Genomic DNA, 16,853 nt, shown 5'->3' with positions numbered 1-16,853 from the left:
TATATATATATATAAATCAATTCATAAAAAAATGCATTTCCAAAACTATCTTCATGTTCCACAGAAGAAAGTAAGTAATACTGTTTGGAACAACAGGAGAGTGAGAAAATTATGGCAGACTTTTTATTTTTGGGTAGACTATCCCTTTGTAGTGATAGCAAATGCACTTGATGAATAACTGCGCTAGAAAAGTGCACTTTGGGAAAAGGTTTGTATGTTTGCTGTCACAACTAATGACTGATTCTTCGAAATGATTCACAAGCAGCAGGTGAGCATGAGTCACAGCTTGTCTGGACACTGCGAAGTCCTGATTTACATTCGCTGTAGTTGCTGTAATGTACAGAAACAATATATCTGAGTCGAGATCCCATGGGGACATGAATTATTCCCATGACAGATGGATTCAGGTGAGATGACAGAGATGTAAAGCCATGTGTGGGTGTGATGTTTTGGCCTCGGCTCACAGCTCGATCAAAAATTGCCTTTGAAAAATGCCCCGCCCCCAGCACAGTCATAAATTGGACTCGCTTATCAGCTAAGGTCTCCTCTACATCTAAAGAGGCCATCCATCCGGTTCTTTTCTGGGCTTGTTTAAAAAAGGAGGCAAAACAGTTTGGCCTCCATGTTGGTAAGACCTCCAGCCAGCTACTTTTTAGGTCAGAGGTTCCCAAATTTTTTTCGTCAGCTGTACACCTGTGAAATATTTACTTGAAGTATCATCTGAGAATTTAAGCTAATATTTCAATAATGCAATGACACATCTGCATGTTCACAGTTCTCTGATGTTGGCTAATGGTTACATGGCATGCAAGTAAACAGATAAAATATACATTTTTTTAGTGTTTTATTTTGATTTGTTTTCATTTTTTAAATTCTTTATATATAGGGCTGCACTTATTTGGTCATACTATGATTGTGATTTGAACTGCAATATGGCAATTATGAAAACTATATCTATATATGTAAGTATACTGTATTTAAGCGTATATCTAAGCATCTTTATCGATTATATTTCAATTTCAGTTTTATTTTAATTAACTGTGCAGCCCCATTTCTTAATTTTAATTTTACACTTGATGAGACTAATAATTAATATATCTATATACAGTATCTAAAAGAATAGATTTAGAAATTATATTGCGATTTCAGTTGTATTTCAATTAATTGTGTAGCCCCATTTCTTAATTTAAATTTTACATTTGACAAAAATCTAATAATCTATATATCTATATATCTAAAAGTATATTTATTAATTATATTGTGATTTCAGTTTTTATTTTAATTAATTGTGCAGCCTCATTTCTTTATTTATTTAATTATAATTAAATAACCCCCCTGCAGTTCCCTCACGAACCCTGTTCTAGGTAATAGACAAAATAGTATAGTTATGTTAAAGGGGTATATGATTCTTTAGGGTCTTAATTAAAAGTCTATAACATACTTTGGCGGGAGTAAATGACGATTGCTATATTCATTATTACATCCAACAATAAAGCACCTCAATCGCTTAATCGGAGACATCTTGTCTTCCCCTGCACCAGAGTCAACACAATGGCGGACTGATGACAGCTCACTCAGGGTGGGTCTAAGGTAAGACACCAGTCCAGTCTGTGCTGAAACACTACTGTCAATCAACTATCGTGGGAGGGGCCTGTACAGAACTACGTCATTCTGACAGGAATTTCAGAAAAGCCTGGTTTGAGAAAGGGGATTTTAAAATAGGGATTTAAAAAAAAAACACTGGATGGATTTTTATAATTATAGGATGGATGTGTACACACACTTCCAACATACATTTATGTTCAAACAACTTGAAAAGTTAATTTTGCATCCGATGACCCCTTTAAATCAGCAGTAAAACATTTTGGGAACACTTTATTTTTAAGGACCAATTCTCTCTATTAATTAGTTGCTTATTAGCATGAACATTAGCATATTGGCTGTTTATTAGTACTTATAAAGCACATATTAATGCCTTATTCTGCACGACCGTATTTTAGATCCCTTAATCCTTCCCCTTACCTAAACTATTAATAAGCAGCAAATTAGGAGTTTGTTCAGGGAAAACTCTTAGTTAATAGTGAATATTTGTTCCTTATTCTTACCATTTTGTTTTCCAGACTGGTCCACTTACTGTGTTTCCTCTAAGGTAATGTTAGAAAACACTCTCTGTCTTGAGAATGTTCCAAATATGCCTCACCCCTCCTTTCTTTCCCTCTCCCTCTCACTCTCCCTCCTCTATCTGTTCTCTCTCTCTTGTATGGTGTTTTAATGTCTCTTACTTTGAAACATTACTGTCAATCAACTATCGTGGGAGGGGCCTGTACAGAACTACGTCATTCTGACAGGAATTTCAGAAAAGCCTGGTTTGAGAAAGGGGATTTTAAAATAGGGATTTAAAAAAAAAACACTGGATGGATTTTTATAATTATAGGATGGATGTGTACACACACTTCCAACATACATTTATGTTCAAACAACTTGAAAAGTTAATTTTGCATCCGATGACCCCTTTAAATCAGCAGTAAAACATTTTGGGAACACTTTATTTTTAAGGACCAATTCTCTCTATTAATTAGTTGCTTATTAGCATGAACATTAGCATATTGGCTGTTTATTAGTACTTATAAAGCACATATTAATGCCTTATTCTGCACGACCGTATTTTAGATCCCTTAATCCTTCCCCTTACCTAAACTATTAATAAGCAGCAAATTAGGAGTTTGTTCAGGGAAAACTCTTAGTTAATAGTGAATATTTGTTCCTTATTCTTACCATTTTGTTTTCCAGACTGGTCCACTTACTGTGTTTCCTCTAAGGTAATGTTAGAAAACACTCTCTGTCTTGAGAATGTTCCAAATATGCCTCACCCCTCCTTTCTTTCCCTCTCCCTCTCACTCTCCCTCCTCTATCTGTTCTCTCTCTCTTGTATGGTGTTTTAATGTCTCTTACTCATATTCGAGGTAGGCATGCACACATGTATACATTAGTTGCTTGGGTCAAATGCCCAAATAAGGAGATGAATGCTAGGATTACGAGGTAAAGGAGTTTGTGCTGAACTGTGAGGAGGGTTCAGCATCCTTCGCCAGGAAGTCTATTCCTAATATGTACATGTTTTTCTGTACATGTGGCCATTTTATACAAAACACATGTTCTTGGCCAAAACATCCTGTATGGGTATGTCACCCTATCCTCATTGGTTAAGAGGGTGAAACTCCCCTCGACATATGCCTATATAAGATCTGTATTTCTATGAATAAATTGAAGTATTGAGAATACCATTTGAATGTGTGTTTTCTTGCTTCCCGGCCGTATATCTACACTTTAAGGGACTGAGAAGTTTTCAAGGTGGCAAAGAGAATCTATAGGGACCGATTGTTAATTTCTAACAGGTAAATAAGCTAAATTGGTTCTTTTAACTGAAAGGTGAGACTTCCATTATTGCTGTTGCCATATTTCTCTCGTCTCTGATCTGGTACCTTGTTGAACACACACCATGCTGGTTTAAAAGAGACTTTGCAGCATGTCAGCTATAACCAAAGGTGCCCACAAATGGTTTCAGTAATTCCTCCATGTACCTGCAGCACCGCAGTGCTTCATTACTCCCCAGAGCATGGCCAGAGCAGAGGCTGAAGAGCTCTCTGTGAGTCATTTACTGATTACTGGGTTTCTGATGGATGTAGTGCGTTTTTGACAGGCCTTTTTCACACTGTGATAATGGCGTAATGAAACACCAGTGTACAGATGGGAGGATGGTGTGGTGTTGGCGTGTTGGATGCATGAATGATGCATGAAGTGAAGGAAAGCAGTGGGGGAAATGAAGTGGCTTCTTTAAATTAGGTTGGAGTGTGTTGAAGTGTGTCGGTTTGTTCCATGCTGAGTGGCTGCTCTTAAAGCTCTCTGAACTTAAAGCCGCATCGGAAGAAAAAGTTTTGAAAGATCCATCCTGGTTTGATATTTCTTGCACACATCAGCGTGGAAAAGAAAGACTGAAAAGGAAACATCAAAGATACTGTTTATAGGATCCTTGAATCATCAGTGCAAGTGCCGCAGCACTTTACGCTCGATTTCAGTGTTCTTTAACATGGAGGCCTAATCATTAGTCATTTCCTCTCAGAATTAAAACATTCTGGATTTCCACTAATTATTGTTTATGTAAATGTATGCAATAAAAAGCAAATAAACAACATCAAAGAGAAATTTAAGAAGAAAATCTTCCCTCCCATATAAAATGAAACATAAAAATAGTATTAATAAATATAGTAATATAGTATTATAAATTTACTAAATTCACTTATTAATAGAAATTAAATGTTTATGACCCTGGATATTATTAATTTATTTATATTAGTATTATTATATATAATATATATTACTATTATTATACATTTATATATAGGTTTTTTTTAAAGAAAGGAATATTAAGGTTATGAATATTAATATTAATGCATTTTGTCCATAGAAATAAGTAATTCAGTGCTTTAATTTGACGCGACCGGCTGAAGTTGGACAAGTATGTAAACTCCGTTGGACGTGCACTGTGGGCAGACCCGATTAATCAATAATGAGAATCGTTGTCGATGATTTTCATAATCGATAATAATCGATTTTATTGATTAGTTGTTGCAGCCCTATTAAGAAGCATTCAACTGATTAAAAGTGACAGTAAAGACATTTACAATGTTACAAAACATTTCTATTTTAAATAAATGCTATTCGTTTGAACTTTCTTTTGATCAATGAATCCTAAAAAGTTTCATGGTTTCCACAAAAATATTAAGCAGCACAACTGTTTTCAACACTGATAATAATAAGAGATGTTTCTTGAACAACAAATCAGCATATTACAATGATTTCTGAAGGATCATGTGACACTGAAGACTGGAGTAATGGCTGCTGAAAATTCAGCTTTTTTGGCAGAAGGAGGAGTAAGCATGGCAGGGAGGATCAGATTTACCGCAACAATGAGTAATTAAAGACATTTTAAGATGACTTTTGTCAAAATTGCTAAAAAATCATAAAAACAATCAATTGTAATATGATTTATCACGGTTTATCACTTTGTGATAAACCAATGAAAATTATTGCACCTATCGACACAAAATCCATATTTTTTTTGCTGGCATGGTCTAAAGATGATATGAATCAAATTTGGTGAAAATTGGACCAACGGCTTAGGAGGAGTTGGAAAAACTAGGTTTGCAACGTAAACAAATAATGGTGGATTTTAATTTTCATTATGAATGGTTAATGGCTTCATAGTAATGGTTTACCACTTTTGACCAATAGGCGGCGCTGTTACCAAATTGACGTGGTGTGGTCAGAGTGAAGTGACAATGGCACACAGAAAGTTTGGTGTCAATATCTCAAAGCTTTGCAGAGATACACCTTCAGATGCAGTTTGGCATCATTCCAGCAAATTCGTTGATGTGGTAAAACAAAAACCTGTTTCGTATATTGACATATAATCCATAACTTTTTGCCAGCATGGTCTGAAGATGATCTGAGTCAAATTAGGAGTTTGAAAGAGTATGTTTTCAAAGAAAATCTAAATGGTGGACAGAAAGTTGTTAGATTATAGCATCATTGGTATTGATGTTCTCAGCATGATCCAAGGAATCTATGAAGACCAGTCGGATAATAATAGGCAAAACTAATCAACAGCTATTAGTATTTTGTGAAATTTCATTATCATTTTTGACGATAAGGTGGCGCTGACACAAAACTTTTTGAGTATCTTCAAGGAATGGTGCTGAAGACACATACAGAGTTTTGTTACGATACGCCAATGCGTTCATAAAATACAGCATTTTACAACAAAATTCAAAATATCCGATGCCTAAATTGCCCAACATGGGACAATTGGGTATTGTTCGACTCAGTATGTTGCTCTGAATCTAAACCAGTCTTGTGATTTTTGGCCTATCCGTTCATAAGTTATAAGTAAAAATAGCCATTTTTCATATCTCCTGACCACAAGGTGGTTATTATAACACACACCAAGTTTGGTTTCAATAAGCTAAAGCATTGTGGAGACAGCCTCACATCCGTTTTGGTGTGCTCTTCGACAAATTCGTTCACTCGTTATTTGAGAACATTTGACTAATCAACTTGAATTCCATAACTCCTCTATCTGTGTGCCAAATTTTATAACTTTGCCACAAGCGGTTCTATGGGCTGCCATAGACACCCAGAGCGGAAAAAGAATAATAATAATAGAAACACCAATGATTACAAGAGGTGCCTACGCACCTTCGATGCTTGGCCCCTAAAAATGATTATACATATATGTATATTTGATGTATAATACTATTATAATTTTACTTTCTAATGTGGGAGGAAAAATGAAACTCGACTTCTTGACTTTATGTTTGACAGGCATGTGCTTGAAAAACTCTTGCATTAGAGAGTATCACACTTAAATTCTCTCACCAAGGAAGTCAGGATGTAGGTGTAGTACACTGACAGCATCCCCAACTCTGAGGCCTGGAAGATAAAAGAGAAGAGAGAGGTACATTAAACACTTTTGACAATGCTAGGCTAATTTAAACAGCTACTAAGACCGAATCTGTGCATGGCATTGCTGCCATTTAGAAGCAAAAGACAAGGTTCACTGCTTTGCAAAACCAGTTGGATGAAAGCTAACAAAAGACAGACAATATTCCCGTTCTGTCATTGCCATTCTATTTATCAATTCTTCACGGTCTCCAAGGAAACTAAGCAGCAAATATAATATGTCAATCAAATGTCAGGGGTGAAAACACGTTCAATAATTATTTCTATGGAAATGGAGAGAAAACGGAGTAAAAGGGACAGTTTAGAGTACAATAAAAGCACGAGAGGGAAACAGATTGAGTGGCTGGGGGTGTTTATCTTCTTTCTAGCAGAGAAAAATGTTAAATAATTAAGTAAAAACATATTGATCAGGAAAAACCTGCAGTGAAATATAATCACATTTCCTAGAACAAAAAGAACATTGAAATATCTTGGTAATTACTATAGGTTTCTCAGATAATCTCTCCAAAACTGTTCTTGCAGATCTTTTCATTAACCTTGCAGCCATGATCAATAATCTCAACCCATACAGTTCATACAGAGACTTATTTTTAGTTATTGGGTACTTCAGAATAGGATATGAGTCAAAACGGTTGACTAAACCATTTTTGGCTAATTATTTATTATTATTTTCTGGTTACTTTTATAATAATAATAATAATAATAAAATTTTAACTTCTTCATCATCATTATTACTACTACTACACATCATGGACGTCTTTGACAGTTGAGATGACACCATTTTGGGACAGTTAAAAGTAGTTAAAAGTCATTATACATTACCATTCACAATTTGGGGTTCATAAGATTTATTTTTTGTAAGAATTAAATAAATACTTTTATTCAACAAGGAAGCATTAAATTGATCAAACGTGACAGTAAATACATTTATAATGTTATAAAAGATTTCTGTTTAAAAAAAGTTATTCTTTTGAACTTTATATTCATTAAAGAATGTATCACTGTTTTCACACAAAAAAAAAATAATTAATAAGCACAACTGTTTTCAACATTGATGATAAGAAATGTTTCTTGAGCAGCAAATCAGCATATTAGAAGGATCATGTGACACTGAAGACTGGAGTAATGCTGCTGAAAATTCAGCTTTACCATCACAGGAATAAATGACATTTTACAATATATTTGTAAGTTTTTACTGTATTTTTATCAAATAAATGCAACCTAAAAAATCTTACCAACCCCAAACTTTTGAACAGTAGTGTGTATGGTTTCCTTAAGGATGATTAATTGACTAGTCATTCAGGCAACCCACTGAGCAGTTTTTCTAGACTTTGAAATTAAGCATTTTGCTCATCCCTTCTTCAATATGTGCCCTTTTTGTTTGAACATTATTAATGTAAATTGTTGATTTGATAGCATGCCTAAAAAATAATGACTTGAAGTAACATTGTTTTAAACAAATAAATGCCCTATTGTTGTGCTAACAATCTGTTTTCTGTCTTTGTATTAACAACTAAGTTTTGAGTACAGCTTACTTGAGAAATTTAAGGCAATCTGTTTCCACACATTTGTCTAGTAATGTGAACAAAGCAGACTTGTTAAGAGAACTGTTTTGTTTGAGTTCTGTGCACTAAGCTTAACTTACATCTCTAAGTTGGCTGAACTTGTCAAATTGAGTTAGCAACACTCAAGTTTTCTGGTAACCTCTACATATACACAAGTTACCTATACAAAGTTACAGTAAGTTTTATTAACTCAAAAATGATAAACTAATTTGCTTGAGAAATTTGAGGCAATCAGTTTCCACAGGTTTTCCAAGTAAGTTCAACTAATGACTTTTTACAGTGTGGTTTCCTTAAGGATGATTAATTGACTAGTCATTCAGGCAACCCACTGAGCAGTTTTTCTAGACTTTGAAATTAAGCATTTTGCTCATCCCTTCTTCAAAATGTGCCCTTTTTGTTTGAACATTATTAATGGTACAGTCCCAAAGTTATGTTCTTTCCGACCTGTGTGACATGTACAACTTATGTGGCAGAGCATAATCTGTAGACGCCTCAGATCTGCTGACGATGGCGGAAGTACCAGGTCTGAACTTCCCAAACTCCCGGCTTTGTTCCTACATTTTAGAGCATAAGTCATGCTAACACAGCACTCCTGGACACCTGTTCTCTTGTGGTTGCATTACGGTTCAAAGCAGCATCTGTATTATGGCACTTATACACACCCAGACTCCCAGCCTATCGTCCCGTAATGCCCATCTGCATTTCATTTGACCAGTGTTGCGTTAAAAGAGAGAGAGAGAGAGGGAGAATATGGACCACAGGAACGGAGAGTTTTTCCAGGTTATGATAATTTTGTCCTTGCGTAAAGTATTTTATAATGAAAGATTTTCCCTGCAATTGCCCATGTAATTGAATCCTGTAACTCAAGCTGGTGTGTGAGCTGTGCTGTGAACATTGGCAAACAGATCTAGCATGCTTGCCCTATACTCGCTCCTCACAACCTGAACAAGTGCCAACTTTCCACAGCTCTGCCACATACTCGCTCCATATAGATCCAGAGAGAGAGGAACAGAGTGGATGAAACAGAGACTGTGAGACAATCAGAGAGAGAGAGAGAGATGAGTTGAAGAGGGTATGAGAAACATAGTAAGGGTGACAAACTGACAAGGAACCCACTGTGAACCATGCAACCTATCATCATAACAGTGGCAGTACTTGTCCCTCTGTCTACATAGCAACAGGAAAAGTCAAAGAAAGACCTGTGATGGTCATCAGACACTTTGATTAAAGAGCAATGGAGTTAATAGGGAGGAAAAATGGAGGAGAACCACTGGCTGAAATGTCTGAAAGGCACAAGATGTCATGAAGTGACCAGCGAAGAGTCGAGATAACATGAGAAGAGACCAACTGAGTCGAGATGACAAGACAGGCAGAGAAGAGACGAGAAGAGAAGAGACGAGACGAGACGAGACGAGACGAGACGAGACGAGACGAGACGAGAAGAGAAGATGGCTAAACAACATGATGACATTTGACCCCTCTCTATAAACACAAACATTTTTCAATGAGCCAGTTATTTTAGTATTATTGAGTATTATAGTTTTCTTAATATTTTGAATCAGTTTTTTTGTTTAAGTTTTAGTTAAAGTTGTAAAGTTAAAGTGTATTTGTCATTATTAGTTATATATATATATATATATATATATACTTATACATAATAATAAATAAATAAATATTAATATTTATTTTATATTAATGTTTCTTTCAAGTAATGACATTTTTTTTATGGTTTTAATTTTAGTTTCAGTTTTAGTTAACTATAATAACACTGCCACATGAGCATTAATTACCAAGTTTATTTATTACCACATCACATTATCAAAATTCTGGCGAACCAAGCAGCTTTCTGTTGGACTCCGCTGCATATTCACGTGACAAACTTGAACCCGTTGCGAAATCTTGTGGGGAAAACTTTCTTTCACACAAACTTCCCAATCACATGGATACCTATTGAACTGACTGAATTTCAAATTCACAGAACAGTAAATGTGACTGCACCGTAAAAGCCTACAAGGGGCAATTCACATATAATGGATTTTTGAATAAAAAAGTGACACGCTAGAGATGTGTTTTTTAAAAGGTGAACTTATTTTAACTTCAGTTCCACATTTTTAGAATGGTGTGTCACATGCAAAACTGTCTGTCCATTTTCTCTCCATTGATCACCTTCACTCTCTTTTCACCGGTTCCTGCAATCAGCCTCTCCTGCAGAGCCATTACTTTCTCTTTCCTAAAAAGAATGATTCATGCTTAATTATGGCTTACTCTTATGCTACAGAGGTGTATGTGTGCTCAGTCAGTCATCTATACCGAATTATTCAGTCATGAGGCCGCATCCATGTATGCTCATGTTCATTTGCATTGAGTGTGTCCGAAAGAGAGATTTATTTACTACAGCTCATAAGCATCAATCTTACAAATGAGGAGCAACAGGCTCTGACTGAGTTCAAGGGTGGGATGAATATCTCACATTTAACTCTTACACTTAAAAGACACATGAACAAAAGGTCATGAGAATAATGCTACACTGTGAATCTAGTGGAACACTTACTTATATCGTTTAATGGCATCATTAAATTCTTCAATCTTTATGAGCGATTGTTAATTTTATTCTGAGGCTCAAGGTCATGGTCACTGACATCCAGATATCAAATAATAGCAAACTATTTTCAGCTTTTCAGCATAATTACATAATGATGGCCTTTTTACTCGTTTCTGTAAACTTTTCAAACCCTGGATGGACCTATGAAAGCTTCCGCCACAGAATAAAAATAAAAAAGGCAATTATGTCTGAACTTGTAAAAAGTATAGTTTACATCTCACAATTTGGATTTTTTTTCTTGGAATTCTCACAATAGTTTTTTTAAACATATAAAAAAAAAAAATATATATATATATATATCTTATTCTTTTTTAATAACATTTATTTTTTTTGCCAGTGAATTACAATTTAATATATATAATCTAAATTTAAAAAAAAATATTTTGTACAATTCTTCTTCTAAAAAAAAAAAAGGTTGTTTAGTATTATTTTAATGTAAAACAAGACAAAGCACTGATTAGTGAAATGATTGTTGCAGCGTATCTTTCTCAACCCTTTCCATCCTATGGAAGCTTATTTCTGCCACATAATTAAAAAAATTTAAAAAAGCAACTGAGAATTTTTATCTCACAATTCTGATATTTTTCCTCACAATTATTTCTCTGAATTGTGATATAAACTCATAATTCTGAGAAGAAGAAAAAAAAATCAGAATTGCGATTTGTTAACTTGCAATTGCGAGATATAAACTTGAATTTCCGAGAAGAAAAGTCTGAATTGAGATGTAAACTTGCGGTTGCAAGAAAAAAAAGTACAATTATGAGATAAAAAGCCACTGTTACCTTTTTTCTTTTCTTTTTTTGGCAGAAATAAGCTTTCATAGGATCCAGATATGGAATGAGAGGAATACGCAGCAAATCCATTTGACTAATCAGTATTTTTGCCGTTTTCCATCAAAAATACTAAACAACCTTAAACAAGATAAATTTACTTCACTAAATATAATTTTTTTTAGAGAATATATTCAATTGTTACTGGCAAAGGAAAATAAATATTAGTAAAAATAATAAAAAAATAACTAATTTACTTACATAAATTTGGATTTAATGTTTTTGATTGAATTAATTGATCTTGTTTCATGGGTATTTAGACAAAAATAATGTTTTTTTGTTTTTTTTTTGCATAAGAGGTCGACTGTCAAGCTGAGACGTACCCTTTCCAAAATAATGTGAGACATGGTGGCATTGGCATCCACTATGATGGTGGCAGTCTTGTCATCACGGATCTCCTTGAGAAGGGGGGTGGGATCTTGGCTGTCATCCAGCATGCGAACAGAAAGGGTTTCCTTGGAGATGAGAAACTGTCGCAGTAACACCTCCAGGTTTAATAGGCCTGTTGAAAAGGGGCACACACAAAACACTTCAACGTCCTGACTTATGTCACCTTTGCTCACAAGAAATACATCCTCCCTCTCTTTTCACAGCAATTATACTATGGGATCGTCCCTTTTAAGGGACTAGAGTCAATTTTCTGTGGGTCTGAATATAATGCTATTATATTTGTCTGACAAATTTGAGCAAAATTATCTGCCAATATTTTTTTTTATTAAATTGAACATAGATAACAAAGCTTTTTTTGCTGTTCTGTATGTCTAATTTAATTAGTGAAATCATAATCACCCGAGTGTTTAATCTCGATTCCTTTGGCAATTATGAAGCCCACGAGAATACAGGACTAACAATACATCACTGTATCACAACAGAACGTGACATCGGTTTACTATGATCTGACTCTTTAAATCTGAAAGGCTTTTGCTGCTGACTTCACACATTAAGCGGCCGATGTCATTGCTCACAGCTGTCATATCAATTTCCTGCCGAGTTACTCAGCGTATGTTTGATTAACCATAAGCATTCGGTTTCTGTCTTTCGCTCATTGCACATCACATGCAATTTCACATTTACACAACATGGTGCTATAGCATTGCTAGCTAACACATGCGCTGACAGCACCGATCAAGTTGGACAGGAACTTGTGAGAACAGCAAAACACTGAGTTTTTATATAAACTCTGCTAACTTTGCTCGGACTTCGAATTAGGGAGGATTGGCTAACAGGGCAAAATGTGAGGATACATGGAAGGTAAATGAGAAGATGAAAGAGTATAGGGTTAAGTTAGCACTGTGGTTAAGGTGTTAAAGAGAAGCTTCTAGCACTGGTAAGAGAAAAGCACAAATCCGCTTCCCACACAGAGACTGCGCTAAAGGCTTAGCCTCCGTTCACTCTGAGCAGCCAGTCATTTCCTCAGCTATGACTTTCCACTGGGCTTTTACAAAGCGCCAAGTTCATTTATCTTTAAAGCACACACACAACATGGACATATGCTACAGCTGAAAATACACACATGTTTAAAAGCTCAGCAGAGCACAGTGCAAGCATAGCAGAAGACTATTCGCACAGGTAAATAACAAGTACATACACATGCACTCGGCGGACTGGATTTGACTACGCTACAATGTGTAAACAATTCCTCAAATCTGAGGTAAAGTCGGCCGTTTTGCTAATTTCATCCTTGCTGAAAAAACAAACAAACATCCAAAGCCATCCTACACAGATTTGCTGGTCTGATGCAGTCTCCCATCCTGGTTAGGCTGGATTTAGAAGGGGTTTGGACACACATGAGCAAGCTAAACCAACTGAACACCTGCTTCCCAGCTAATAGGGAATGTTCTCAGAACTTCTGCAAATTCTGGAAAGGTTCTCTCAAAGTTATGAACAAACTTTCTTCCAGTAACGTTAATAGAGTGTTCATTCAAAGTTTTTCTTTAATAATGTTAATGTTAAAAACATTATTTGCACATGGTTCATGCAAATATTTTTCCTAAAACATTTCAGATGGATGCCCATCTAACATTTGTAAATGAATTCAGAAGAAAACATTCCCATAATGTTTGGAATTGATAAAATGGAATGTTCCCTTAATGTTCGCATTACCAAGGAAAAACTTTTGGACATTTTGAATGTTCAGAAAACATTCAGAAATAAGGTTTTAAAGCTTAATATGATTAGCTTCAATAGTCTCAACCACACATCTGCTCTCTAGCATGTACTTTATATTTTATGTCTGTATTAAAGTTGAGACGACACAGAAGTAGCGACAGATCTTTTCTTCCATATTGTGAATACAGTATATCATCGGAGCGAAATGGATAAATGAAAAAAAACAGTAAGATGTGGACTTGGTTCTATACAGTAGTCATTAATTGGATTTTGAGATGTGAACAGCTTGCTGTCGATTGTGGAGGGCCACTAAATGATTGGAGAAGCCCGGCATTTCGAAAATAAAAGTGAATTATTATTTCATGCCAACTTTAAACTCATATAGCACCTTTTCATCCTTTCTTTGACATGGGGTGTCAGTACATACAAGCATTCGAATATTTAACACTTTGAAAAGTTTTTGAAGAGTCACGATTCATTATGTTGCTGTCTGGTCATTTTTTTTTTCTTTTCAAAATAAGCAAGTTAAAGAGTTCGGTAAACTTTTTATCAGTTCATGCTAAAAAGAGTTTCAGTCAGATCTCATCCTGCCCGGGGCCAGACAACCATTCTTACCCTCTTTTCTTCTCATTAGACAGAAAGAAGAGAAAGCTCAAGTAGCGTGAGCCACTGAGAAAAAAAAAAAAGCTTTTGTCTTCCTCCTTTAACAACGCATGTCAGAATCCCATTACACTCCTTATCACATTAAATTAATGTCTTCCAGCACAAAGGAGAGAACTTCAGAAACAAACACAGCCAGACAAAAGAGAGTTTCCAACGTCCTGCTTCATATCAAGTGCCCTTTTCTAGAAAGGCGATCCTTTCTCTATGACTTCCGTGACTGACTTTTCATTTCAGGGGCTTTTTGTTTGATTTTACAGTCCCATCCTTATTTTATCTACACATTTATCGTATTCTTCTTGAAGAGGCAGGAGAATTAGATCATCCCAATTCACCCACGTTTGGGGTTCTCGTCTCTCTGTGGGAAGCAGGCTGAATTCTCTCACTTAATCATCTTTAATTACAGATCACTTCAAAGCAGTGAGAAGAATGTCGGGCAAACAAGTAGTACAATATTTCTGTTCCTAGCGGAGAGGCGCTGACAGGTGGGAAACCTCTTTGAAGTATGTGCTTGATTCACGGTGTTCAATCTGGGCACCAAAGCTCAGTTCCTTTCAATTAAATCTGTGCGCTCCTTTAGTTCAAGAGGACAAACTTGAAAGAGATTGTAGCGCTCACCTGTCTGACCTCGTTCAGAATAATTTGGGTAATGCCTTACGAACACAGGGTCTTGGTGATCTTCTGGGTCTCCTGACTGGATAGTATACAGGTCAGCTAATTTTGTTCAATAATGAGACCTTACTCACCTCACTACACAGTACAGACCTGTGCAGCCAGACGAAGCCTAGTGCCTCATCCAAAGGAGTATTATACAGACTCCTAAGTCATACCTAAATGACGAAGTGACAACAGTCTCAAAACCTTTACTAGTGACTATCCATGAGCTGTTACATATAACTTTGCAAAATGGTGCAAACATATAGTATAAGTAGGCTGATTTCAGGTTCACCTGACCCCGTTTGATGTGTTTCTTTGAGGGCATTGTCTCAAGACCTTTTTTTAAAAGTTGGACATACAGTATGTCTGATTCCCGTGTGGCTTTGTTCTAGACCTTTTCTCCCCTTTTTCCCCGTTGCTTCTCCACTATCCTGTTAAATTAAGGCAAAAAGCCCCCAATATTAGCCACTTACATTTCCATTTATGCATTTGGCCGACTGACATTGCACTCAAGCTATACATTTTATCAGTTCAATTAAAAAAGTTGGACCATTTTAAAGAAAATGTACAGACAGATTTTCAAAGAGGGTTACACCGACAAATTAAGCTCAGAATGCTAATTAAAACACACATATCGCGCTAGACATATCAAAATGAAAATATGTATTTTATATAAAATGATCACAGTCGGGTTGCTTATAGATAAACTCATATGTTCAATAGCCTCCAGGTTGTATAGGTTAGTCGAACGAATAACTGTCCTTGTATGGTGTCATCTCAGCAAGCCAGCTCTGTGAAGTATTTATGAGTGGGCCATGCTCTATTAAGCTGTCAGCGTGCTAAGTGATTAATGAGAGCTGTACATCCTGTGAGACTGAGCGTAGAGAAAAAGAAACAGTAACGGAAGACGACAAGCAAACACAGAGGCGCAGGTGAACAGGGTTATTATGCTGGCAGCGCGGGGAGTCATCATCTGCTTCTTATAGAAATGTATCACTACGGCCCGTGGCATTTCCTGTCAACCCTTCGGCTCGCACGCCCACTTTGCAACCTCTTAATGTTTGTCAGCCAACGCAGAAGTGACTATTACCCACAATGGGCCCCAGACCTGCTACTGCACAGAGCAGCTAGCCAATCGTGCGTACATATTTGTTCTGAGTCTACAAACACATCAACAATAGAGTGAATGTGCTCCTTTAACAGCTGTTTGGGAAAATATTTGTAACGCTGGTAAATGTCTTTTATTGACATACATTTTCATATTACAAGCATTACTAATAGCAGCTGCTCTACCATGAAATTATCAGTTATTTCTCACCTTTTTTTGGTATTTTTTGGTTATTAGTCTACATTATTTTGCATAAGGATTTCTTGAGATCGATTTACTGTATGTGGGAATATGGGATCATTAAGATTTTAAAATTGCATTTAAATGTATTGGGAAAGCCATGTTGTATTACATTTTTTTATTAAAGTGTCAATTAGATGCCCATTTGCACCAACAATAACCATAAAGTTTGAAAATTTGTTCTAAAGGCCTGTGCACACTGAGAAATAACTATAGAGGTAACTATAACGATAACTATTAATAATACATTATTTTAACTACCAACCTGTTATTATAAGCATGTGCTTAAGTTATGTCATCTGCTGCTTTAAATGCTCAAGTACTGTAAAGACAGATGGATTCTGATTAGTCATCAATGTTTTTATTGTTCATCAGCTGGAAAAAAAATAATTCTGAATGTGTTTCCAAAGATATCGTTCCTCTGTGTCGTTATCACTGTAGTTATGGTGTGGACTTTGCTATTTTCATAGAATTAGAATGATTATTAAAACATTATAGTTATCGTCCTTTAACTTAAGGAATCCACACAACATAATGATAATGGCCCAGAGTAACAATATTGTTGA

General features: G+C 35.7%; 1 protein-coding gene across 1 annotated transcript in view; it reads right to left on the bottom strand.

Moving 5' to 3' along the window:
- Positions 1 to 16,853, bottom strand: part of LOC107718266 (glutamate receptor ionotropic, kainate 4) — a 194,207-nt gene that overhangs the window by 100,667 nt on the left and 76,687 nt on the right. The window contains exons 5-6 of the mRNA XM_016525261.1: positions 11,837 to 12,015; positions 6,433 to 6,486 (exon numbers count right to left, since the gene is read on the bottom strand). Coding sequence (XP_016380747.1) covers positions 6,433 to 6,486; positions 11,837 to 12,015 — 233 coding nt within the window. The remainder of the gene's footprint in view (positions 1 to 6,432; positions 6,487 to 11,836; positions 12,016 to 16,853) is intronic.

Source organism: Sinocyclocheilus rhinocerous, unplaced genomic scaffold (assembly GCF_001515625.1).
Source record: "Sinocyclocheilus rhinocerous isolate Xijiao unplaced genomic scaffold, SAMN03320098_v1.1 scaffold1024, whole genome shotgun sequence".
Lineage (NCBI taxonomy): Eukaryota > Metazoa > Chordata > Actinopteri > Cypriniformes > Cyprinidae > Sinocyclocheilus > Sinocyclocheilus rhinocerous.
Note: the sequence above shows the minus strand (reverse complement) of the source record. Positions and strands in the feature narration are given on the sequence as shown.